General features: G+C 43.4%; 2 protein-coding genes and 1 long non-coding RNA gene across 7 annotated transcripts in view; 2 read left to right on the top strand and 1 right to left on the bottom strand.

Moving 5' to 3' along the window:
* The window catches only part of LOC143273245 (uncharacterized), a 68,743-nt gene extending 62,301 nt beyond the window's left edge, over positions 1-6,442 (top strand). The window contains exon 5 of the mRNA XM_076571696.1: positions 6,080-6,442. Coding sequence (XP_076427811.1) covers positions 6,080-6,089 — 10 coding nt within the window. The 3' untranslated portion in view covers positions 6,090-6,442. The remainder of the gene's footprint in view (positions 1-6,079) is intronic.
* The window catches only part of LOC121829328 (uncharacterized), a 142,274-nt gene extending 121,208 nt beyond the window's left edge, over positions 1-21,066 (bottom strand). For all 4 annotated transcript variants that reach the window (XR_013051158.1, XR_013051157.1, XR_013051155.1 and 1 more), the window contains exons 1-3: positions 20,127-21,066; positions 19,499-19,657; positions 17,840-17,961 (exon numbers count right to left, since the gene is read on the bottom strand). This is a non-coding gene — a long non-coding RNA (uncharacterized LOC121829328). The remainder of the gene's footprint in view (positions 1-17,839; positions 17,962-19,498; positions 19,658-20,126) is intronic.
* A 336-nt stretch (positions 21,067-21,402) lies between these two features.
* Positions 21,403-26,457, top strand: part of Gnao1 (G protein subunit alpha o1) — a 160,942-nt gene continuing 155,887 nt past the window's right edge. Inside the window, exons 1-2 of one of the 2 annotated variants that reach the window (XM_006985201.4) lie at positions 21,403-22,265; positions 22,467-22,509. In XM_006985201.4, coding sequence (XP_006985263.1) covers positions 22,148-22,265; positions 22,467-22,509 — 161 coding nt within the window. In that variant the 5' untranslated portion in view covers positions 21,403-22,147. The remainder of the gene's footprint in view (positions 22,266-22,466; positions 22,510-26,457) is intronic. The other variant, XM_006985202.4, reaches the window with a different exon arrangement.

The following is a 26,457-nucleotide window of genomic DNA, read 5'->3' as shown; positions in this document are numbered from 1 at the left end:
CAATGTAAATGATTTGCAAAGTTAAAAGTGCTAACAAAAATAAAGTGACAGTATTATCAAGAACCTAGAGATGCTGCAGAATCTTTTCCTCTTTAAACGCATGTTATGTAGTCAGGAGAAGAGTGAAAGCAAACATAAAGACTGAAATATAAAATAAAGCTGGCTAGCACTCTGAGGACCAAGCACAGCGCCACATGTAACCTTTCGCTTTTTGTTTGTTCAGTTTTGAGACAGAGTGTCACTATGTGGCCCCAGCTAGCCAGGAACTCTCTATGTAAGTCAGGCGGGCCTTGACCTTGCAATTGTTCTCCTGATTCTGCATCTTGAGTACTGGAACTATAGATATTCACCATCACTCCCAGTCAATAAGAATCCTTGAAACTATATAGCTGAATAGTTATGATACACAAGCATAAATTTAAAAAGCTATCCAAATTATTTGTACCAAAACAATCCATGAGTAAGATACATGTGGTTCATTGTTCTGTGAGCAAAGACTATCATTTATTAGAATTACCATAAAAAAACACATCGCAAATTAAAGCATTAAACTTCTTTAGTATATCAGGTTGTCAAAAAAATCCAAAAAATAATTCAAATCAAGTTTTTTGAAATATAGCTACAGTATGTTTATTTAGCATTTATTAATGCAAACATCAACAATGTTCAAAAGAAACAAGATAAGGACAGGCAAACTATTATCTAAATATCGTAAATAAAAAATATTGCAGATTAAGTAACCGAGGGAATTTTAAAAGCCTGGGACTAAATATAGTGGTAATTTGGGATTTTATAAAATGTAAAAACACTTGCCAAAGGAAACACAAAATAGAGTTCATCCTAACATTAAATCCTATCGAGTTCATAAAATTAAATGATATATAAACAGAGCTGGCCCTCTCCTGCATTCACGCAGCGGAGACAGCTGTAAAGCACTCAACGAAAAGCCGTCTCTGTTTGTGGCTGTTTTAGGCTCTAAGTTTCCTTGTACTTTATTAGTGCCTAAGGAAGAACAGGGAACACTTTAGTAGATATATAAATACAGTGTTTACTTTAGTCACAATATAAATGCATGTGGCTTTCTAAAAACTTCACCCAAGAAAAGCATTTGAGCTTTTACGTTTATTAAAAGGCTAAGGATTTTTCCTTAGGATGCTTGAATCTACTTTCATGAAGGATACTGGCCTGCCATTTTCTTCTGTTGGAACATCTTTATCTGATTCTGGTATAAAGCTAACGGCTTTATGGAATGAGCTGGGAACTGTTTCTCTCTCTTCAGGTTTTGAAAGCATTTCTGATAAATGACTGTATCTTTTTTTCTTGAAACAGAATTCCCAATGAAGCCATTTGTGCCTCCTACTATTGTCATTGGAAGATTTTAAACTACAAATTTGTTTTTTTAAAGCAGATACAGGATTATTCAGATTATCTATTTCTTCTTGAGTAAGCTCTTGGTACTTTGTGTCTTTTAAAATGAATCTGTCCCATTTCATTTGAGTGCTGAGATTATTGGCATGGAGCTGTCCATACTAATCCCACACTGTCATTAATAACTGCATCTCCTGTAGTAATGTGTTTTCATTTAAGTGGTAATTTGTGTTATACATCATTTTTTATCAGTTTTGATAGAGAACAAAGCTTCTGCTATTAAAGAACAAGTGTCATCAATTTTTGCCTAGTATTTGTCTTTTATAGCTCATTGAGATCTGCTGCTATGATTTCCTTTCTTTACATATGTTGGGCTTGGTTCATTATCCTAGTTCCTTTGGGTGAAAGGATCTGGGGCCTCTTCTTTAGTTATGTATATAATGCTCTAATTTCCATCTAAGTGATGCTATTATTAGTATCCCACAAGTTTTGGTATGTTATATTTCTACTTTTATTCAAGCCAAAATATTTTCTAAATTTCCTTTTGGTTTCTTCTTTGCATCATGGTAATTAAGAAGTATATTATTTAATTTCCAAATATTAGTAGATTTTCCAGAAATCTTTCTGCCATTTATCTCTAATTAACTATTGTAGTTAAAAAATATACTTATGTAATATGAATATTTTAAGTATATAAAAAATATGTCTTGCTGGGCGGTGGTGGCACACACCTTTAATCCCAGCACTTGGGAGGCAGAGGCAGGCTGATCTCTGTGAGTTTGAGGCCAGCCTGGTCTCCAAAGCGAGTTCCAGGAAAGGCGCAAAGCTACACAGAGAAACCCTGTCTCGAAAAACCAAAAAAAAAAAAAAAAAAAAAAAAAAACTTAAGGTCTCCAAATCATACTTTAAAAATGTATATTCTATACCTGCTGAGCAAAGGGTCCTGTAAGTGTCATTTAAGGAAATCTATAAGTAGCAGTTTTCGTGTGTGTGTGTGTGTGTGTGTGTGTGTGTGTGTGTGTGTGTGTGTGTGTGTGTGTGTATAAGTGAATGTGGAGGCCAGAAGTCAATGTCAAGTGTCTTCCTGTATTGTACTCTAGCTTATATTTTGAGATGGGATCTCTACTCCCACCCCTGCTCCCCTCCAACCTTGCTTCTAAACTGGGATCACAGATGCATGCTGCTGCACCTGCAGAGGGACCCAGGCCTCGGGCCCCCTAATTGGCAGTAAGTGCATTACCCACTGAGCCACCACCCCAGTCCCCTTTATGTGTTCATTGATTTTCTTTTCACAGTTTTGAGTCACTAAGAAAGGAATGCTGAGAGCTATAATTTCTGTCAGTTTAGTTTCATGTATCTTGAAGTCATATTTTGAGATACATAAATGGTTGAACTGTTATTTTTTATTAATCCATTTATCACTGTGAAATGACACTCATTATTCCTGATGCTATTCTTTGCTCTAAAATCTACTTTTATATTGGTTAGTCTCTCCAATTTTCTTTTGAGTAGTACTTGTTTGTTTGTTTTTGTTTTGTTTTTGAGACAGGGTTTCTCTGTGTAGCTTTGCACCTTTCCTAGAACTCACTCTGTAGACCAGGCTGGCCTCGAACTCACAGAGATCTGCCTGCCTGGGTCTCTCGAGTGCTGGGATTAAAGGCGTGCGCCACCACTGTCTGGCTTGTGTAGTACTTGTATAGATATCTTTTCCCATTTTTATTTTGCATTTAAGCCTATTTGTACATTTCAATTGTTTCTGGTAATGAGCACATATAGTTTGGTCAAATTTTAATATAATCTAATAATCTCTGCATTTTACTTGTAGTGTCTGGTTTAAACCTAGGAGAGGTTTTCTGTTTTTAAGGATTCATGTGATTAGATACTCAGGTATGAACTCTTTCTATCTCAATCACTCTACAAAAAAAATCTCTTCTATAGTGTAAGTTAACATAGTCACAAGTCTAAGACCACTGTTCTGCCACAATAGTGACTGTCTATCCTTCTCCCTTGCTTGGGCCAACTGCTAATCCATGTTCTGTTCAGCTTCTTCAGAGAAAGTTATTTCTCCTTTGCCTGTGTTAAAATCTAGGTTTTACCATTTGCTTTTGGCTCTCTGATGCCCAATAGTTTACATTTTTCCTGAAGTCAAATTTATCTTTCTTTTGTTGCCTGTGGCTTTGAAGTTAAAACCAGAAAGTTATTGCTAAACTCAATATCATGAAGAATTTTCCTATTTGTATAGCTCCAAATCTTATGTTTAGGCCTTTATCCATTCTGAATTAGCTTTATCTTTCTTGACAGATAAGGTTCAAACTTCTTTCACATGCAAATATCACTTTCCAGCCCAATTTGTTAAAGACTCCCCTTACATTATCTTAGCATTAGAGTTTACGAGACTCTCTACTCTGATCCATTGGTCTATGTGTTTATACAACATTGCTTTGACTGCTGTAGAATTATACTGCAAGTTTTGAAATCAGAAATGTTGAATACATCAGCTTTGTTATTTTCCAAGATCATTTGGACAAGTTGGAGAATCTTGAAGGAGGATTTTCTGTTTCTACAAAAGTCCCCATTGAGATTTGAACAGAGATAGCATTAAACCTGTAGGACCTTGGGGGTGATTTTAATATCTTAACAATATTAAGCCTAGAAACAATTATTTATCTACTCGGTAGAATTTACTTTTTATATATTTTTTATTTTTGAAATTGTAATTACATCATTTTCCCCCTTTCCTCCCTGTGACCCCTCCCATGTACCCTGCCTTGCTCTCTCTCAAATTCTTGGCATCTTTTGCTTTAGTTGATTGTGTGTGTGTGTGTGTGTGTGTGTGTGTGTGTGTGTATTTCTAAATACATAAATATAACCTGCTAGTCCATATAAGGTCACCTGGACGTACATGATCTCAGGGTTGATCAGTTGGGGTTGGACACCAGTTGGGGAGGCTCTTCTCTGAGAAGACCATTTATTTCTCTCACTCTCAGCATTCCCTAGCTGCCCATAGTTCTTTGACTACAGCTGAGGCCCAGAGAGATTTCCTACTTCCTTGTTAGCATGCCCATTGGTGTCTTAAATGTTCAGGTCTCCTTTAGACAGCCATGTTGATGAAACCTCATGGGTGTAGCCTCCCTGCCATATTTTCACAGCAAACTTCCTGCTTCTCTGACTCTTCCGATCTCCCCCGCTCTTCTGCAGTGATCCCTGAGCCTTGGGTGCAGGGACTGCTGTAGATGTGTAAGCTGGGACTGGATACCACACCAGCACTTGTTTGCTGCATTTGCATTGGTTGTGGCTTTCTGTGATGGTCTCCTTGGGAGAATGAATGGTTCGTTGTTGATGTTTTGATGTTCAACAAGCCAGGTTTATTTTGAGTGGTGGTAGAATGTATTAATGAAGCTGCCTGGACTATGGGTTGGTTGATTTTAAATTATTAATTCTATCTCTTTGTTACAAATTGAGTCAGATCTTTTGAATTTTTTTTCTTAGCAAATTAGTTTATCAAGTTACCTAGTTATCCAGCTCCATTAGTCTTTTATTTCCCTATGGCTGGAAGTATTATTCTCTCTTGATTTCTGATTTTAGTAATTTAGTTATTCATTCTAGGCCCGTATAACCAAATGTTTATCAATTTAGTTGACATTCTTTAAAAAGCAATCTTTAATTAATCTTTTTCAACCAGTTTTCTACTTTTTTGTTCTTGTTTTTTTGAGACAGAGTTTCTCTGTGTAGCCCTGGCTGTCCTGGAACTAGGTTTGTAGACCCGGCTATCCTCGAACTCACAGAGATCTACCTGTCCGGCTTTATTTATTTATTTATTTTTATTTATGTGTATGTGTATGTGGGTGCCTGAGGAGGTCAGAGGGGGGCAGAAGAGGGCATTGAGTCCTCTGGAGTTGGAGTTATATGCTGACTGAATTCATTGACATGAGTGCTGGAAACTGAACTTGGGTCCTCTGCAAGAGCAGAAATGCTCCTAACCAATGAACCATCACTCCAGCCCTTTTTTTTTTTTAATTTTAAATTTTTATTTTTTAATTTTTAATGACTTACTTATTTTTATTTATGTCTGTATGAGGGTGTCAGATCCCCAGGAGTTACAGATAGTTGTGAGCTGTCATGTGGGTACTGGGAATTGAACCCAGGTCCTCTGGAACAGCAGATGGTGCTCTTAATCACTGGGCCATCTCTCCAGGCCCAGTTTCCCACTTTGTTTCATGTGTTTCTTCTTTAATCTTATTTTCCTCATCTTCTTGCTCTGTGTTTATTTTGCTCTTCTTCCTAAGCTGCTTATGATAGAAAACTAGGATAGTAACATTAGATTTTTTTCCCCTTCTTTTTTAAATGCTGAAATTTATAATGATCTCTTTCCCACTATGCAGCATATTAGCTGAATGTCGCAGACTCTAGCATACTGAAATTTTATTATCATTTATCTCAAAGTATTTTCTAGTTTCCTTTGTCATTTCTTCTTTGGCCCATTTTTAAATTGCTTCGTTTGTTTGTTTGTTTGTTTGTTTGTTTAAGCAGGATCTCATTATGGAGCCCAGACTGGCCTCTAATTTATGGTCATGTGTTGGCCGCAGACTGCTAGGATAATAGGTATACACCGCCATGTCTGTCTTGGCCCTTTGTTTATTTAGTAGCTTGTTATTGGGGATTCTGATCCCTAGTCTTGTTCCTAGGTAATTTTAGGGTTATGTCTTCACAGGAGGAAATGATGAGAACAGTCACTAGTCAGGGAGGAGCAGTTCTGAGAAGTCCTTGCTGGAGGCTAGAAGAGAACTCTGTTCTTCATCTACACGCACAACTCTGCCTAAAGGCTGGATATGAGTCAGTGACTGACTGAGGGAGGCATCTGGACCCCAGGTGGGCCAACTGACCTGACAAGCTCAGTCCCCTCTCCACACCTCACCCCAGGTATGGCGCACATCTCTGACAGGCTCCCAGACTGAAAGGCTCCCGGTGCCCTCTCACGTGCTACTATAAAGGAGCTCTGCTCTCTAGCTCTCTCTGCTTTCTTTCTCTTAACGCAGTTCCTACAATAAAATTCTTCTGAAAGTCACACACAAAAAAATAGAAGCCTATTACTTATTTTTCATATATCTGTGCAATGCTCACATTTCCTTGTTATTTTTGCTTTGTTTTGTTCTATTTTATTAAAACACAGTTTCATATATCCCGAACTGGCCTTAAGCTTGCCCTGAAGCCAAGGATGGTCTTTAACTTCTGATCCTCCTGTGTCTAACTCGAAAGTGCTGGGGTCATGGGTGTGTTCCTCCACACTTGGTTTATCTGGTGCTGGGGATTGAACCCAGGATTTCAGCATGCTAGACGAGCACTCTACCAGCTGAGCTATTTCCTCAGCTCACTGTGCAGCAATGCTGTGTTTGTCGTGCCTGGTGCCACTGAGCTACAGCCCTTGGTTTTTAATGTAGGTCCACTATGGCTGCAGGTGTACACGGTTGATGTGAAGGCCTTTCAGTTTAGTGGGGCTCATTCTGTGATCTACCATCAAGCTAGTCAGAGGATATGGGGTCCCACTGCTGTGGGACAAGTATTCCATAGGTATCAGTAGACCTGTATGATCTATACACTGTTCATGTCTTCTGTCTCCTTGTTGATCTTCTGCCCAGTTACTTTATCCACTGCTGAGGGAAGGACACTGAGGTCTGCTGTGGTGGAATTGTCTGTCTCTCTCCTCAGTTTTGTTAGTTTTTAACTCATGTGTTTTGAGGCTCAGTTGTTGGTTTCATATGTGTTAGTAATTGTTATGTGCTTGAATGTTATACATTGTTATAGCTTCCTTATAGCATTATAAAGTGACCCTCCTTGTCTCTAATAACAGTTTTTGTGTTAAAATATGGGTTTTTTCCCCTCTAGTGCCAAGACCAAGACATCAACATCCAGCACGGAGTGGAGGGCTGGGCTTACAAGCCTCCTCCCCTGGCTAAGGAGCTTTGACAGTTGAAGGCTGGAGGGTGAGGAGGAGTCTGTTTCCTTCAGGGTGTGGTTGGTCCCTGGGGGGTCAACATGCTCCAGTGGATGGCCCCATACTGCACGTATATGGGCAACAAAATCTGGGTTCAATGGGGTATAAAAAGAAATATTTTTTTGGCCCAGCAGTGGTGGTGCTCGCCTTTAATCCCAGCACTCAGGAGGCAGAGACAGGCGGATCTCTGTGAGTTCGAGGCCAGCCTGGTCTACAGAGTGAGTTTCAGGACAGGTGCCAAAGCTACACAGAGAGACCCTGTCTCAAAAACAAAACAAAACAAAAAAGAAAAAAGAAAAAGAAAAGAAAGAAAGAAAGAGATATTTTTTTAAAGAGGACATGAAGTTGGGAAGGGGAGGACTAAATAGACTCAAAATACATTGTGTGCATATATTAAATTCTCAAAGTAAGGAGAGGATTAAATAGCCTCAAAATATATTGTATGCATATATTAAATTCTCAAAGTAGCAATAAGAAGTATGTTAAAATGTTTTGTCTAATATTATAGTATTTAATCTCTTTTGATTATTGTTTGAATGGTCCATATGTTTTTCATCATCATCTCACTTTCAATGTATTTGTACTTTTATATTTAAAATGTGTTCTTAGCAGGGCATGGTGGTACACACCAGTAATGCTGGCCCTTGAGTCTGAGGCAGAAGGCAAGTTTGAGCTATATAGTAAGAACATCTTATTAAAAAAATTAAAAATATTTTAAAGTGTTCTTGGAGACAACATGTAGTTGGGGCATCTTTAAAATCTATTCTGTAAATATCTGCCTTCTACTTGGAGCATTTATTCTACTTACATTTAAGTGTAATTATTGATATGTTATAATTTATATCTACCTAATCTTTTTTTTATCTTTGTGTGTGCATGTTTGTGTGTGAGGGCACCTGTGTGGCAGTCGGAAAACAACCTCAAGTGTCAGCCTTCACCTTCCACCTTTGTAGCCAGAGGCTTTTCGGCATCCTGCCTGGTCCCACAGCCATTTATAAGATAATCACTCTGATGCTGAATATTGATTATAATTGTTTGGCCGATGGCTCAGGCTTATTACTAGATAGCTCTTACAACTTAAATCAACCCATTTCCATTCATCTATATTTTGCCACATGGCCATGGCATTACTGGTCTGCTGGCATCTTGTTCCTTGGGTGGCTCTATGGCAACTCTCTTGACTCTGCCCTTTTTTCTCCCTGTATTCAGTTTGGCTTTCCTACCTAGCTATATTTTGCCCTGCCACAGGCCAAAACAGCTTTATTCATCAACCAGTAAAAGCAACACATATTTGAAGCATACAGAAGGACATCCCACATCATTTCTCCTTTTCTGTCCAATTAAAAAGGAAGGTTTTAATTGGACAAGTAGGACACAAAGAAAGTGACTGCCAAACTTTGCCAAGACAAGGTAGAACAGCCCTTCAGAATATCCTGCTTCACAGATAAGTCTGTCAGATATTCTAGGCCAGTAGGCTGAAGATAGATGCCCCAACATTGCAAAGGAACCTTGGGTGACTGTCTAAGCATCCAGCTGTCTCTGTCATTTCTCACACTTTTTGGAAGTCACTTGGCTTGCACTTCCTGATTACTCAGGTAATATTATTTCCTTCTCAGATCTCTGATGGAGTTGAAGACTTTATAGTTATAGTTTTCCTTGTTACCAGATTCAGAAAAGAAATTCACTAAAGAGGTGTAAAGTGTATAAGGTTCAGAGACATTAAAAGATAGCTTTGGTAATGCAAGTTAGAATAGAAAGTGAATTGAATACAGCATTTTGGACTCCCCAGGATAGGATAGATATGGAGTATTTTCTCTGAATTTGTAAATTGTTAATGGACTAGACATTGTTAATGTATTTATTGCCTGTATATATTGTATAGAGTTATTGTACTTACTGTATATAGTTTTTCTGATATTGGTTATAACCTTTTTTATTTTAGACAAAAAAGGGGAAATGTGGTGATATTTTGTTTGTGCTCTAACAAATAAAGCTTGCCTGGAGATGAGAGAGCAGAGCTAAGCCACTAGTTAACCAAGGCCAGGCAGCGTGGCACACACCTTTAATCCCAGCACAAAGGAGGAGAAAACAGGAAGTGATATGGCTGGGCAGTGAAAGGAATATAAGGCAGGCAGAGACAGGAGCTCGGCCCCCTTTCAGGCTGAGGAGTTGGTGAGATAAGAGGTGGCTGTGGCTTGCTCCTTTACTTCTCAGCATTTACCCCATATCTGGCTCCGGGTTTTTATTATTAAGACCAATTAGAATTCACGCTATATATCTTGATTAAGACAGCATCTCTTATTCATTATTATGTAGACCAGGTTAGCTGGCCTGCAATCTTCCCAGGAGTCTCTGGTCACTGCCTCGTGTCTTACCACTGAAGCTCTAGGATGTGGGAGAATTCCTCCTGGGCTACACCCGGTCTGGCTCCAAGAGTGGGAGCATCTAGCCTTAATCCACCTTTTGTTTCTCAGTTACCTTTTGCTTCTCTTATGTCCTGTATGTGATACTGTCTGAGAGATTCCCAAGGCTACAAAGCATAGGTAAAACTTGTTTGCAAAAAATCCAGAAAACTGTGATATTCCTAAATCCGGTATTTGCATTTGGCGTTGTCCTTTTGGAGGACCAGGTCAGGTTGTTTTGAAGATATGAAAATCAACTTGCTTAAGTGTAAACTTGGAGGACAATTAAAAATGCCCTTGGCTAAGAGAAGGTGTCTCAGTCTTCCTCAAAGAGGCTGAGTACCCCTGCAGCTGGAAGGCTAAAGACATTCTTAAAGTGCCCCACTGTGTCTTCTTCCCGTGGACCTGCATGAACCCACACTCATACAACAACAATCATATCTGTCCTGCGTGGGTTCTGGGGATCCAGATTCATGTCCTCGCGCTGCACAGCAGAATCTTACTGGAGGAGCCATCTACCCAGCTCTATAGCTGCCTAATTTTAACTTTTCCCATCTCCAAATGTGTGCCTCTTTTGAAGTTTCTGCCACCAAATTCATTATTTCCCTCTTAACATTAAACTTGCTATTGATCTGTATGCCGTATTCATTGGAGGCATGACAGTTCTCATGTCTGGAAGACTGATTTGTGCAGAGCATGGTGCCACAAGCCTTTCATCTCAGCATTCAGGAAACAGAGGCAGGAGGTTCGGTGAATTCAAGGCCATCCTGGTCTACATATCAATTTCTAGGACAGCTAGGATAAAATAGAGACATCCTTTCTCAAAAAACCAAAATAAATAAATAAATGAATAATAAAATAAGTTTAAAATAAAAAAAAAATTATGAGCCGGGTGGTGGTGGTGCACACCTTTAATCTCAGCACTTGGGAGTCAGAGGCAGGTGGATCTCTGTGAGTTCGAGGCCAGCCTGGTTTCAGGACTACCAGGGAACACAGAGGGAACCTGTGTCAACAAAACAAAACAGAAAAATCACTAAGAATAAGCTCACAGATAAGGTCCAGTTAGAATAGCTCAATGTTTTTAACCCTGACTGTAATATTTGCATTGGTTCTGATTTGGTTTTGGTTGGTGAATCTTCAAAATGAGTCATATTTTCTCCATTTTTTGTATGCCTAGCAATATTTGTTTGGATGATAGACAATGCCAGTGTTACCTTACTGGGAACTGGGTATTGTCATATTTATCTAAATATATTTTAGTTTTGTTCCAGGATACAATTAAGTTCTTGGGAAATAGTTGGATCACTTGTTTGTGAAGCTTGTTTGTTAGGTAGGGTCAACAGAACCTTTCATCTGGAGCTGATTATTCCCATGACAGAAGCAAGCCCCTCAAATTCTCTGCTAGTCCACGAACACGAGATGTTCTGGTCTGACTAGAAGGGACAGATGTCATCCCTGGATCTTTGAGAGAGCTGTCACTGCTCCCTCTAATCTTTTTGGTGATTATTTTCCCATTTTTTTTTTCTTAATGGTGCTAGAAATCAACCCCAGAGTCGAATGGATACCAGGAATGCGCTCTATTACCTACTCAAATTTTTCCAGTTTGAAGCAGTTTTCTTGCTTTTGCATCTCTACAAATACTTCTCCTGGTGGTGTAACACAGCCCAAGGATGCCATAGCTCTTACTGTAAACAATAAGATACATAGCATTCTCTCTGTGCAACCCTCTTCTTTAGTGTTCTTGGGAACTCTAGCTTCCTCCATCTCTCCAGACTCTCAATCCCAGATGTCAACTTAGGGAGTCTGCTACCTTCCATCTAGGTCCCACCTTACTGCACCACAACCTAAAACCTGTCTCAAGGTAGTACATTGCATCCAGCATGGGGCCACTCATTCCTTTCCCTCAGGAATCCCTGTCACCTGACATCTAAGGTCTTGAGTAGAGTTATTTCACATATTTTGTCTGCTTTTTTCTGGTTGTTTCACACAGGAGGGTGACTAGGCAATAAGTTACTAAAAGGCCAGAATGAAGGTCCCATAGCATCAACATGTGGAAACCCAAACTTAGATGTGTTGGGAATCGGGCATTGACAACAGGCAAGGTACCAGATAAACAGATGATGGACATCTGAGACATAGAAGCTTGTAGGGAAGATCTAGTCACACAGACTGGCTAAGAGGTTAGCTTCTCATTTCCACAAAATTGAAGAGATGGGGCAGATACAGAGAACCTACAAGAGGTTGATACTGAACGACTAGCCAGAAACCAAGCGAATGCTTGGATTTTCCTTGTTCATGACCTGTGTTAATCCAGAATCTGTGACAAGGATTACCTTGCCCTAGGGAGCTAACTGGCCCAGCTGAAAGCACAGGAAATGTTCTATCTGACTCAACTTCCCACCCACTACCTGAATTCTGTTTCAGGTGTGAGCCTCAGCATGCTCTCATGATGCTGGTTTATCTCAGTGGTTCCGATGAGGCCAGCTAGCTGTGAAAAGCTGATTTCTAAATAGCTCTCTGAGGAGGGTAGAGTGTGGCTGGATCTAGATTCAATAGCAAATTGTCTTTGTCCCTAAGGAATTCTGAAAGGTCACTGCTTAGTCACCACAGAGTAGAGAGCACACATGTTTTCTGTGTGGTTCTGCTTTCCTTTACAGTAGCAGATGACTTTTGTAGTGAAATAATAACTTTTTCGTGTATGCAGTAAACATTGATTATAACCTAAACTTGTAGATGTATATTCATTTTGATGTGAAGCAAGTTGTTATTGTCATTGCTTGTTTTGTTTGCTTGTTTGTTTGGGGTTTTATTTTGGTTTGGTTTTTTAGAGACAGGAACTCCCTACGTAGTCCAGGCTGGCCTCAAACTCAGGACCCCTCTGCTCTCAGCCTTCCAAGTGCTGGGATTACAAGGATATGTCACGGTGCTCATTAACACTGTTCACGGTAAGTTCTCTGATTGGAGTTCCAGTGTTCTAACACAAATTACACGATACCTATACCATATATTATAGGATTCTTGAAAACCTAAGTTTCTAGCCACCATTAGTTAAAACCTTAAATCTTTGTGCCTTCATGCTCAGAGCACTTGGTGTCTCTAATGTGGAAGCATCATTCTGAATCTTTCCATTCCCTTTCATCAATTAGGGAAGGAACAAGAAATAATGGGAACAGTGATGGCCAGTGCCAAGGAGGATTATCTGAGGCTGCTGAATAATGGCAAGCCCTTCATTAAGCTTGTGTGCCCCTTAGTTACTCACATGCGTGTGCACTCCTGGATCTATGACTCCTTCAGCTGTCCTTTCAGCCCCCAAGGATGATACCCACTTATTCACCCATAATGAAATTCTTTCAGAATCAACTGGTTGGTAATTACTGACTGTTATCTGCCTACTGAACTGAAAGGGTTAGAATTGCAATCTGGAGAAAATCTTTCGGGATAGAAAAAACAAACAAACAAACAAACAAACCTCCTCAGCATTTCTAGAAGTGGCATCACTTCCAAGTTGGAAAATCAAAGTTAAAGCGGTCTTCTCACCGTACTGGGCTGTCATGCTCACCCAGGTGTGATATTTCTAAAGCAAACGCTATTGATGTAAGAAAGAGTCAGACTTGATTTAAAGGGAAGAAGAAAGTAAGAGTGACTGTTCCCACAGAGGAACAGACACCCCCAGATCAATGCCTGAGTAACAGATTTGTAACACTCTCACTTTGCCCTGGGAGGGGCCCCTACTCACTGGAGCCCTGCCTGCTGTAGTCTCCTCTCTGGTTCCCTACCATTTCTCTGTCTGCTCAACTCAAATTTGGAAATACAGGTATAGACAACAGAAAGTACCTAAAACCCACTCTAGCTGAGGAAATGGAAGCCTGGAGTGTGAATTAAATCCCCCAGTGTTAGCTGAATAAAGACTGTTAGTCCTGCCTCTTCATTCCGGGCCCTTTGCTTTGGAAATGGCATTCATTTATTTATTCAGACTTATTGAGAATGAAGTTTATCAACCTCTTCCCTTACTTAAACAACATGGACTCCCAGTCTTGGTACTCCCGATCTCCGTACTCATGATTTCTGAACTCCTGATCTCAGGTTGACGTTTTTATTGGGAGGGTGCCACAAAATATGTAGTGTATTCTAATAAATACACATTACAAAGATAACCTAATCTTTTTAAGACCTAGAAATGATTTGGCATAATAAATATCATAGGATCATTAATTTCTTGGATTACATTTATTTATGGCAGGGCATGGTGACTCCAACTTAAAATCTCAACCAGAGAGGTAGATACAGGAGAACTGTCTGGAATAGGAGGTCAACCTGAGCTAGAAGGCTCAACCTGTCTCAAAAACGAAACAATAAACATGTTCATTCTTGGTGCTCAATAACATCTGATAAAGGGAGGAAAAAATTACTGAATAAGAACTCACTAAAATAAGAATAAAATCATCAGTCTTAGTTCTATTCAGAAAAGCAATTTAGACACTGGACATGGTGTCACATGCCAGTAATCTCAGTGCTTGAGGTAGAGACAGGAGGATATCAAGTTCAAGGGCAGCCTGGGTGAGACAGTAAAACATTGCCTAAAAATTATTTTAAAATAGCAAATTAGATCTAAATAAGTAGCAAATGCTGCAGAAAGTCCAGTGTCATGAAGTGCAGAAATTAAGGGTATATATCCCAACCATGTAACCGATAAGCTGTGTGACCTAGGCTAAACCACTTGAACTTCTCTAATCTTAATTTCATTATGCATAAAATGAAAATTCTGAAAAATTGTTATGAAGATCAGATCAATTAATGCATGAAAGACTGTTGCCGTTCAAAAGTCAGAGACTACAGTACCAGGATGGCAGGGAACTATATGTGTTATATCCCTGGCATCTAACAATTCTTGACACATGGTAAACTCCTAATAAACATTAAATAAATAGAGGGAGATGCAGGACAGGCACCAAACTACACAGGGAATCCCTGTCTTGAAAAACACACACATACAAAAGATGAAGATGAGCTGGGCAGAAATGGTGCACACCTTGAATCCCGGTGCGCAGAGGACAGAGGCAGGCAGATCTCTGAGGTCAGCCTGGTTTACAGAGTGAGTTCCAGGGCAGACTCCAAAGCTACACAAAGAAACCCTGTCTCAAAAAAAGAAAAAAATGAAGATGATTATGGAGGAAATATATGAAGGGAGAAAGCCGAGTGTGTGAGTAGAGCAGAAGGGGCACAGAAGTTATCCCCACTTTGAATAAAAATGATTGGCAGCTCTCCCTTCTCAAACAGAGGCAGAGATAACAGAAGCAAAGAAAGGATGGTCCAATTGGCCGGTCCCTAACCCTGTCCTTTTTGGTTCACTGTTCCAGTCACCCCCATCTTTCCTACCACTGACTTTTTAAAGCATGTCATTGCACATTGACCCCACCAACTTCAGAATCATTATTAAGCCATTACATCAAATGCTTTTATTAAGACTTGTATCTATTGCTGGGTGGTGGTGGTGCACGCCTTTAATCTCAGCACTCAGGAGGCAGAGGCAGGAGGATCTCTGAGTTTGAGGCCAGCCTGGTCTACAGAGAGAGTTCCAGGACAGCTAAGCCTACACAGAGAAACCTTGTCTTGAAAAACAAACAAACAAAAACAAATTAAAAAAAAAGATTTGTATATGTCCCCTCTTTGGTCATTAAAAAACAGTACTGTCTTTCATTTATCGTGCATGTGACTAACCCAGAGTTCTTTCTTCTCTTATCCCTCTCCAAAGTCGACAGTAACCAGGGAGAAAATTGGCAGACTGAAAGAACAGCTTAAGAAGAAAGTCAGTAAAAATTCCTTTTATTTCAAGTTCTAAATCACTACAGCCAAATGCCTTGAGGATAGGGGTCTGTTTACAATTGTGTTGATCTGAATTGCCCTCTGCCAGTCTTATATAAATATGTTTTTCATCATACACACAAGAATTTCATAAAAATGTTTTTCTCTGTCATACAGACCAGGATTTTGTAGGCCTTTGGGGGAAGAGATACATATCTAAATGTCAACTAAGAAACCACACTGCCTCAGTGGAACTCATCTTCTTAGTACTTGGCAGACCTATAGTAGAACACCCCAAACCACACATGCTTTGGAGCACCCAAACAAAATTAAATACGCTTAGTCTAGACAATCACCTTCAATCCACTTAATAAGTTTCAGCTAATTGGCAGCCTCTACTCCCTCCAGTTCCAGACGGTACAGACCAGGCAAACCGGTCAGATAAATATCCACCTACGCCGGCCAGTGGTGGTGAACGCCTTTAATCCCAGCACTTGGGAGGCAGAGGCAGGTAGATCTCTGTGAGTTCGAGGCCAGCCTGGTCTACAAAGATGGTTTCAGGACAGGCTCCAAAGCTACAAGGAAAAACCCTGTCTCAAAAAAAAAAAAAAAAAAAAAAAACAAACTAACAAACAACAATCCACCTACTCTCTGCAGGAACAAACAAAAACAGCTCTACATGGGCTGGAGAGTTGGCTCAGTGGTTATGAGCACTTACTGCTCTTGCAGAGGACCTTGGGTCACCTCCTAACACCCACATGGTGGCTCACAACCATCTGTAACTCCAGTTCTGGGGGAATCTGACGCCCTCTTCTGACTTTGGTAGGCACCAGGCACACACATGGTCCCTGTATATACATACAGGCAAAACACTTATACACGCAAAATAAGAAGAAAACATTCTTTTAAAAAAACAGTTCTATTTGCAAAGAACATTGTGGTAATAAATAAGGCTTTGGTCCTTGAAGGTTACAGAAAAACCAATGAGCTACTGTATAAAATGTGTTTGAGTTGCATGTGTGCAAAAGGCTCTGTGGAGACAGGAAATACGAGAATGCAAGAAACCTTTGTGTCTGGAGATCCCTTCTTCTGCAGAACAGAGTAAGTATGACATAAACTACTTGCAAGTGTGCATGTGAAAATGCACTCCGTCAATCCAGCCAAGGTAGGTTGAAGAGTGTTTGTTGTTCTTTCCATCATAACAAATCAAAATCTGAGCTTCTGATGAAAGATTTCCCAAGAAAATTCCAACACAAAACCATGACTATTAGGTAATGCCCTCATATTAGGCCAAACTTCAATGTCAAGTTCAGCTCTTGGTCAATCTTGCTTGCAAAAAAGCACTAGTCCTTGCCCTCTTCCAACACTCCAAAGGCATCCCTGCAGGATTCCCTTGCTATCCTAAATTGACAAATAATTAAAAATTTAAAATCACAAAGCACATTCTCTTTGGGATACCTGAGCCATCCAAGTATATTCAACCAATAATGTTAACAACTGTAACCAGATAATGGATTTGTCATAACTTGAGAGTTCAACTCAATGATATGCAAATATTTAGAACATTAATTTTTCATGAACCCTACAAAAGACACAAAAGTTAGCCAAGTATTTTTTCTGATAGGGGTGTCAAAAACATTGTACTCTCTTCTCACAAATGCCTGTTGGCCAACAAATCTCCCATTTGTTGATTCAAAATCAGTATCCTTTCTTGTCATAGGACTTTACTTAATGACATTACCTTCTTGAACTCACTGAATCTTAAATATTTTCTAGAATAATCAAGTGGAAAATTTGTCTTAGGAAAAAAACCCAAATGTCAGAGGTGAGAAGAGCTTTTATATAGATGACTTTAGTTAACAAATACTATGATAGCAGGTGGACAAGGGCCATTCTTGACCTTGACATTTTGGGATACAAAGGAATCCCTTTTCCTTCAAAGAGCTTATTTTCCAGTAGCAAGTTTCCCAAAGAATATTAGGAATTGCTTGAGGAAGAAAGTGTGATTCTAAAAATGATCCCTAGGCACCACCTCAAACTCACTGAGCTGAGGATTCCAAAAAATGGAACTCCAGGATCCAAATTTGAAATACAAATATAAATTTATATAAATATAAAATATAAAGCATCTCAGGTAGTTCTATAGATAATAATGTTTAAGGACCACGGCACTGGTGGTCTGAGAGACATGCATAAAATATGTCAGAAAAAAATATCAATTAAGGGATTGTCTTTTAGACATAGAAAAAATAAAAGAAACATTGAGATCACCTACCTAAAGCCTCTGCTGGCTACGTGAGAGCTGGGAGTCTTCTTGATGTCATGACTCTCTAGTCTCTAGAAGTAGAAGGCTGTACAGATACTCCTTTCCTGGAGTATGCATGACAGTCAAAGTACCTTAAAAGTTAAAAATATGATGTATGATAAACATTCGACTAAGGGTGGGGTGAGAACTGTTTTCTGACAAAAAATCATCAGAAAAATATAATTATGAGAATGATATAAAATAAAACCAAAGGGAATCTGTCTGTGGTCTAGAAGTCCTAGTTCTTAATATTAGAACTGTAATTTCTTTATTCCCACAGGAATTAATTGTGGATCAATTTAATATAGTTGGAATTTTTATTACTTATAATTTACAAAAAACTGAGATATTCTCATCCTTCTTTCCTTTGGGGGAATCAAAATATGACTGGGTTTGAGATTTTTGGCTTTCTGATTTGAGCATGCTTGACATATTATATAGCATGCTTATTTTCAGCAGTTCACAAAACTGCAAAGATTTGTTGACTCGTTAATGAGTTTGCTGACCACAAAGAATTTATTCAAGTCCTGAGTGGGGGTTCAGCTTGTTCATCTGTAAAATGGGTACAAGGCTGTATCTTATTAAATCAAAATGCCCAAGGCCTTGTAAGAACTCTCTGAAATAAAAGGGTTTATTGAGCCATCACAGATACTAATCAGAAAAATAAATGACTAGGTGCTGGGACAAATTCGACAACAGCCACCATCCCGTTGGGCTAGACGGCTCATTCCCTAGCTCTAAAAAGCCAGAGCACTTTACAGTGCAAACATTGCTACCTACATATTATTTACATTGAATCTACATTGGCTACTGGTAACAAGTGTGGGATTACCCAAAGCAGCAAAGGCTTTGTGATGGGAGAGCAACCAGAGAAGAAGCTAGGCCCTCTGTATTGCTTAGGGCTGCAAGAAGGATACCCTAGGCAGTCAGAGCACATTTGAGTAAAGCTGTTAGAGTATATTCAAAAACATAAAAACAGTCTTTTGTTCCTTGGGGCCTACAGTTTGCCACAGGCTAACCTTCCCTACCACCTCTCTTTTCTTACATCCTCTGGCCGTTTGTAATTAAATGTAGGACATCTCAGAATGTTTCTCTTATCAATCTGTCTTCCTGGCCTAGGCTCTTGCCACTCATCCATGACGCTTCCCACACTAGTCCTAACTGAGGTTTCTGTGGGAGGATCACATGGGATAATTTTTGTAAAAGTGCTCCGTAAGCTGTAAAGCACTATACAGATGAAGTGGATTATTATTAGTCTTTTATGAAACTCAGCCATAAAGACGCAAAGTGACCCAGAAAAAAAGAAAACCGGGTAGGCAAATCTGAAATACATCTACAGTGTTGGAACACAGCCTTACATACACAGTCAGTAGGTTCTTAAGAAACACCGAGGGAGTGGAGGAAAACTCAAGGTACAGGTCTGTGCCTCTGCCATCTAAGGACTGACAGCAAGTAGAAAGACATGCATCCAAGTCAAGGATGGCTTCATACACAGCCAGAATGCCCCCAAGGGCATCAGGTCTTTACTTGGAAGTCACTTGATAAGAAAGAACACTAAACCCATTTCATAGAGCAGAGCCCCGCCCCGCCCCACCCCACCCCCACACGATGAAATGGTTCTATCTTTACCTGCAGTCCTTAAAGCGGTCTTGGAGAAATGGCAGAACTGCAGTAGGAGGGAAACTTGTTTCTGCATCTGGTTCTTGGTAGATCTGCACAACCGCCCGGCAACCTCTGGAGGAAGTAAGGTCTGTAGAATATTGGGCGCCTGAGATCTCTATTTTGGATCTGGAAGGATGATTTTAGTGATACTTGATTTTAAGCCAAATCAGATTCATCCTCTAGTACTAACCCCACCCAACCTAAACAGGAAAGAAGATGGAGAGGAGGGATTATTTATTTGCTGTATAAAACAACTCTATAGAATTCTTTTGTCAGTTTCCTAGGATAGACAGACTATGACTCAAATTGAAACATCCCAATTGTACAGCATTTAAATTTTGATAGCCATCTGTAGAATGAGGCAAACCCACACTGGGAAACACCAAACTTAAAAAATGCAGGAGAAGAATATTTTTTCTGGGTGGGCCTTAATTGTCCCCCCCCCCCGTTGCAAATGTATTTTTATGCCGGGTGATATTTTCAAAGCAGGATTTCTCTCCCTATTGTTGAAATGAAGCAAACAAGTTTACTTTCAGAGCCACAGAAATGCCCAACTATTAGGGGGGAAAAAACATGTTTTCCACTGGCCACTTGCCTGTCTCTTCCTTGGGCAGCCTTGCCTGCTGGCTCCTCTCTCTAGGAAGGCCCCTGGGGCTGCCTGGTGGAACTGATTGTAACACTATTTTGTGCAGTAAGAATTAATGTCTTCAAACTCTCCGAGACCACCCAGAACATGACCAGTCTTTGGCAACTGCCAACTTGGTTTCCCCAGTGTTGGGGCTAGCTGTTTGCTGAATAACTGACCCTGGTTTCTGGGTCTTTATTTGAGAAGCCATGGTCACGGGTATATTTCTTCTTGTAGTTTGTTACTTTAAGATGAAAAGAGGGAGAAACCTCATCCTCTCATCAAAAATCTATGAAGAATTCACTACTGGTTTATGTTCTTTCTGGGAATATAAGAATCCAAGAACCAACCAAGCGAGACCGGCCATCACAGAGAGAAAAATTTAAGGAAACAAGCATTTGCTAGAGGCTTTCATGAACGACTGGCCCTGGGCCTTTGGCATCAAGCCATCCTAGGATGGTAACCACCTCTAGCATCCACAGCGGTGGTGGGAATCTCGCGGTAAGGTTCACGTTGGCCCAGGGAGGCAAAAACTCCTGCGAAACAGGCCCGTGCCTCTTCTCAGCCTGCTGCTTTCCTCTGCACGAGGCCAGCCTCTACACACTAGATGCTCAGGAGGTGCGGACCCGGGAAGCAAAAGACCCGGGTCGGTCAGTGGGCCCCAGCGTTGAATGATGGCGTGCGCGGGCTTATTCGGACCCACTACCTCCTCACATCTGCCGACGCACTACAGCTCGGCTAGGGGCTATGTCTCCGGCACAATCGGAAAGGCGAGCTGCCTGAGACAGGATGCCAGCGCCTGGGAGAGAGACCTGGAGGCAGGAGCCCAGCTCGGTCCGCGGGCTGGGGGCCACCTGACCGGCGCGCTCCGGTTGACAGGAGGCGGGCCCGGCGGCGCGCGAGCCTGGCCCGGGTGGGGCGGGGTGGGGCGCAGGCGCGCGCCCGGCCCCAGGCCCCGCCCTCCCCAGCCCCGCACGCACCCCCGAGCCGCGGGGGAGGGGACCCGAGAGCCGGCCGCGCCTCGCACAGGCGCGCGCCGCGCGCCCGCGCCCGCTGAGCTGACGCGGCCCGCGGGCATGCGCTCCGCCCCCGCCCGCGCCGTCCCCCGGGCCCGGCGCGCGGCCCTGCTGACGTCAGCGGGCGGCTGGCGGAGCGCTGCGCAGGACCCGGAGCGCTCGCGCGCGCGGCGCTCGCCTCGCCCCCTCCCCGCCCGCCCCGGCGCGCGCGCGCGTGCCCTCCCCTCCCTGCCCGCCTCTTCTCGCGCTCCCCGCTGGCCGCGGCTCCCTCGCGCTCTCCCCGTCTCCTCTCCGCTCCGCCGAGCGATGCGAGCTCTGGGCCCCGGCGACGCCGCCTCCCGCTAGAGAGCTGCCCCCTCCCCCGGCCCGACCCCCTTCCCAGCCCTGCCCCGCGCGCGGGGGTCGGAGAAGGCGCTGCGGACGCACCGACGGCCGAGGAGCGGCGATGCACATGCACTAGCGGCACCCCCTAACTCACTCCCTCCACACCCCGCGCCGCCGCCGCCTCCACCTTCTCCGCCTCCGCCTCCTCCTCCTCCGCCTCCGGCAGCCGCGGCAGAAGGACCCACCCTGCCCCCCACCCCACCCTCCGCCGGCTCCGGCTGCGGATCCAGCCTCGACTCCTATTTTATTTATTTTGGGTCGTGCACTAGCCTCAGTGCCTGCAGCCCGCGCCTCCCGGGCCCGCGGGCGCCTCCTCCCTCGGCTCCGGAGCCCCAGACCCCGGCCACCCTCACCTCGACACCCCCAGACCCCGGCCAGCCGCCGCTAGTCTTCGCCGCTGGAATCTTGATAGAGGCTGTCTTTTTTTGGGGGGTTCTGGTCTTTCGACAATTTTGTTCCCAGCCAAGGAGAGGATATCGTGATTTTTCCCCCTTTGAGCCCAGGCTCTGCTCTTTGGGGGGGTGGGGGGCGCGCCGACCCGGGGAGTCGTGCCAGCCGAGTCGTGCGGGCTGTGGCAGGGAAGGGGCCACCATGGGATGTACTCTGAGCGCAGAGGAGAGAGCCGCCCTCGAGCGGAGCAAGGCGATTGAGAAAAACCTCAAAGAAGATGGCATCAGCGCCGCCAAAGACGTGAAATTACTCCTGCTGGGTAAGGACCTCGGTAGCCACCCCCGCCCCTCGACCCTGGCCGCAGTTCCCCCACCGGACTTGCCCCACGGGAGACCTGGTCCCGGAGTTGGCACCACTGTGTGCCCTGGAGCGCCCACCCCTCGCATGCTTTGAAGCCCCCTTCCCATTCCCCTGAGCTGACACTCACCAGTTTCTCCCCCCCCCCCCTCTGTCCCAACAGGGGCTGGAGAATCAGGAAAAAGCACCATTGTGAAGCAGATGAAGTAAGTCCCTATGGCACTGGGATTTGTACTTTTATTAAGAATAATTTTTATACCGTTTTTATTATCGTGCTCACCCACATTGCTGTCCAGGCCTGGTTTTTAATTCGTGCACACACAGAGACCTGGTTTTGCCTCCCCTCCCCCACTCCCTACGTTGGTTCTGGGTCCCCCACCCCAACTCCTGGGGTGGGTGTTTTGGGGGAGGGAAGGGGAGCGCCTGTAGTTGTATGAATGACACTGTCCGCCATATTGATCAGAGCATCACACTATTGGCGTGATTATGATCATAACTCTTGCTCGTGGAGTATTTCGTGTGTTTCGCTGCCTCCATTTCTGTCTCTGCCTCATTCTATTTCTCCTCCTCCCTCCACCCCACCCCTGGAATCCCACTTCCCCCTGCTTCTCTTGGGGCAGTGATTTTGAACTTGACTGAAACATGGAGGGGACCCAGCCCTGGCAGATTGGGGTGGAGAATCCCGTGTTTGCTGTTCATGAGTTTGGTGCTGAATTCTTGGAGGCCGTGGCTTCGACCCCCTCCCCCTAACCGAGAGCAAGGGCTAGGGGAGGGGGCGTGCACTAGGGGGAAAGGGTGGATTTCCAGGCGGATGTGACAGACACAGCTTTATCCGAGGCAGAGGTGGAAAGGGGACTGTCTGCGGGGCTGACTGAAGGCAAGCCTCATCTGCCCTCCAGCCCCTCTCCTCCCTGGCCCTCCAGCCTTTGCTCTCCTGACACCAGCAGTTTCCTGTCACTGTGGAGCCCTTATCGTTGCATTTATTTACACCGCTTCGGCCGGTTCCCTGGAGTCTACCTCCAATGCGGATTTCAGGCCCCACTTGCCACCGCCCCCTTCTGCCTTAGATATCAGTTTCCCCTCCTAATTAGCTGGGGGTGGATTTGAGTGATGGTTGAAAATTAAAACAAAATGGGATATTCCTTCCTTTCCACATTTCCCCAGTGAGGAGCCTCACCCCTCCTTCGCCTCACTGGCTTGCTTCTTGCCCCATTCACTCACTCCACAGCTCCCAGTGAGCCTACAGGCAGCCTTGCCTGGGGAGGGGTGGCCGGCAGGCAACGGGCGCGTGCCTTCCGGGCCTCCCGGCCTGCTTCCGTTGGCCTGTCAGTTCAGGACGGAGGAGTTCGTTAGGACCGTTTAGCGAGGATTCCATGTCGCTTTGCTGTGACACCTTCGTGCACACACAGCTCCTAATTAGAGGTTGTTGTGCGGTAAACAAAAATGATTATTTTTCAACTTGACAGAATAGCCGAAGTAATTGCATCCCGTAGGAAAACAATGGAAAATAAAAACCCCTTTCGAGGGAAGGTGGGTGGGAGACAAATTGCGCTTGCGGTTTCAAAACCAAGAAGCAAAAAATTCTTGCATGTGTAACAGGCATGACAAGCGAGTTCCAGGCGGCGCCATGATGGTAGGGAGTAGCGACTAGGAGACAGTCTCTCCCCCCCCCCCCCCCATCTGCTTGGCATGTTCTTATTTGCGTTCGAGAGCTCCCCGGGGGCTTTCTTCTCACAGGCCCCTTCGGCTAGCCTCACCCTTCTGAGCCACCAGTAATTTGGCCTGGGGTTTCTCTAGGGCTTGTGCGGTCCAAATGGATGGGGAGGCGGGGCCTGGGGAATTGCTATTTGCAACAAGGTGCATGTTGCATCTGCCTGGAGCACTCGCGGGTCGTGAAATGCAAACCGCGCCATCTCTTCCTCCTTAGGGGCAGGTTTCAAAACTTCACAAGTCTGTAATCCTCTGTGGCAGGCTGCGAGTCCGGTGGAAGCCTCGGCCTCCAGAACTGGGGTGAGGTTTCAGGCGTTGCAAGTGGTGGACAGCGCCCAGCCGAGGCTGGAAATGTCGATGGGGCTGAGCTCGGCTGCGCTCGGCTCCGCTCGGCCTGGTCTGGGCGCGGGGCTCGGAGGATCTCGACAGTGTTCGGAGCCCAGTCGGGGTCCAGACGGAGAGGGCCGAGTGGTTTCGGCTTCCGGAGGGGCCCCGAAGACATTCGGAAACCCTCGGCGAGGGGAGGGCAAATGAGGTGGGGGTGGGTGGGAGAGGATGGCAGAGTAACTTTGCATCCACCAAAGCAGCTTGCTACCTGCTTTTCCTGAACATGCCCCATAAATTAGGTTGATTTAATAAGAAGTTTAAAAATATGTACTGAGTCCCCAAAAGGGTTACTTGCCTTTTTTATTCAAAGAAAGCTGAGCTCTCTGAGGAGATCTGTGTGCCACTTTAGAATGGAAATTCCTGATTAGGCCTAGGGCACGAAATCTTAAGGAAGGCTGTAGGAGACTTTTCTGAGGGAAGTCCTGCCTGTCTTATATTGGGTTGCACTGGGATGGGGTGTGTGTATGAAGTGTCTGATGTTTGAATCATTTAAATCAGAAATCAGAGCATTTTTCTCTTTTCCTGCATTCCTCCCTTTTCCCACCCCCACAAGCACCTTTCTGTGAAAACTGCCTATCAAAACTGAGATTTTTGTGATTAATTTTTGTTTCCTTAAAAAAAAAAAAAAGAGCAAGATGCACCAAATCTCTTTAGGAAATAGACTAGTTTGCCCAGAAAGTCCACCAGAAAATCTGCCCATGCCAGTTTTGCCACAAAAGCCCCAGCTGACCTCTCCTCCTGAAGCATTCATGAATGGCAGTTTTTCCTATGAGCTTGGCTGGAAATAAATCAGATCAGGGCCTTGTGCCAAGCTGGATGCAGGACTTGTGTTATTAACCACAGAATGTGAGATTGGTGTCACTGTATCCCAGTGACAGATTCTTTGGAGCCCTCACTTCCAGAGATGGCTTTTGAGATCATCACTTGAGTGAGAGTCATTTGTAGCTAAGAAGATTGTACTTGCTGGGTGGGGCCAGGCCAGAAAGCCTTGGTAGCATTTGCAGAAAGCAATTTCCTGTTTCCCTGTGCAGTATGATTGGAGACGAGCCTGTCAGGCCATATGTGTAAGTTAGTTCAGACGCTGTGTTATTTCCCCTAGGCAGATGAAACTAGATGGTTACAGAGTCCACTGTAGGTGACACCCTATGAGAAGCCAGTGGTTTCTGGTAGGAATTGGGGCCTGGCAGTGTAGCCCTTTGGTTGGGAAGAAGAATATTGACATTCGGATGTTATCAGATCCTTTGTCATCAGCATTTCAGAAGAGCTGGGAGCCGCTGCCCTCCGCTGGTGTTCCCATCAGGTTGTGGTGTGCTGACTGGGAGGAGGGATAGGAAGATGTGCCCGTAGTGGCTGAGATGCAGCCATTAAGGACTGGCAGCAGATGCAGCCTAGAACAGTGTTATTACCCTCATCAGCCTAGGAACATTACAGAGACTGACCTTTGGAATTTTTCTGCTCAATATAAGTCATAAGGGAATACTTACATCATTTTCAGAAGCCCAATTCTCGAGTCTTTACAATCTTTGGTAATTTTAGTGTGTGTGTGTGTGTGTGTGTGTGTGTGTGTGTGTGTGTGTGTGTGTGTATAGAAGGCAACTTTGTGGAGGGTTCAGAGACCAAACTCAAGTTGCCATCGTACATAAGTGCTTTATCCACTGCATTACCTTGCCATCACTCCCTCGCCTCCATTTTTTTCTTTTCAGCGTGAGTGCCTGTGAATTAGTGTTTGGAAGGTCTCTGTCATGCAATACAAAACATTTCAGTTCTGAGAAATCAACAGTGATGACTGAGATGGTGCAAATATAGTTTCACATATCCTGTGAATAACCAATGCCTCCTTTTTTATTACATGGCATTTTAAATAACTTTGCTTGTTTTAGGAGTAAGCTTACCTGTGATATAACCTCATCATTTTTCTGATAATCAGTGATGCCTTTACACAGACTAATAAAAATTTTAAAGAGAGTATAAATTTTATTGGATTTCTAAACCCTTACAAAAACTATCTTAGAATTATAGTTTATGAAGCATAGAATCAATAGCATAACATTTTAACT

The sequence above is a fragment of the Peromyscus maniculatus genome, chromosome 5 (assembly GCF_049852395.1).
Source record: "Peromyscus maniculatus bairdii isolate BWxNUB_F1_BW_parent chromosome 5, HU_Pman_BW_mat_3.1, whole genome shotgun sequence".
Taxonomy (NCBI): Eukaryota; Metazoa; Chordata; class Mammalia; order Rodentia; family Cricetidae; genus Peromyscus; species Peromyscus maniculatus.
This window is presented reverse-complemented; position numbering and strand designations above follow the sequence as displayed.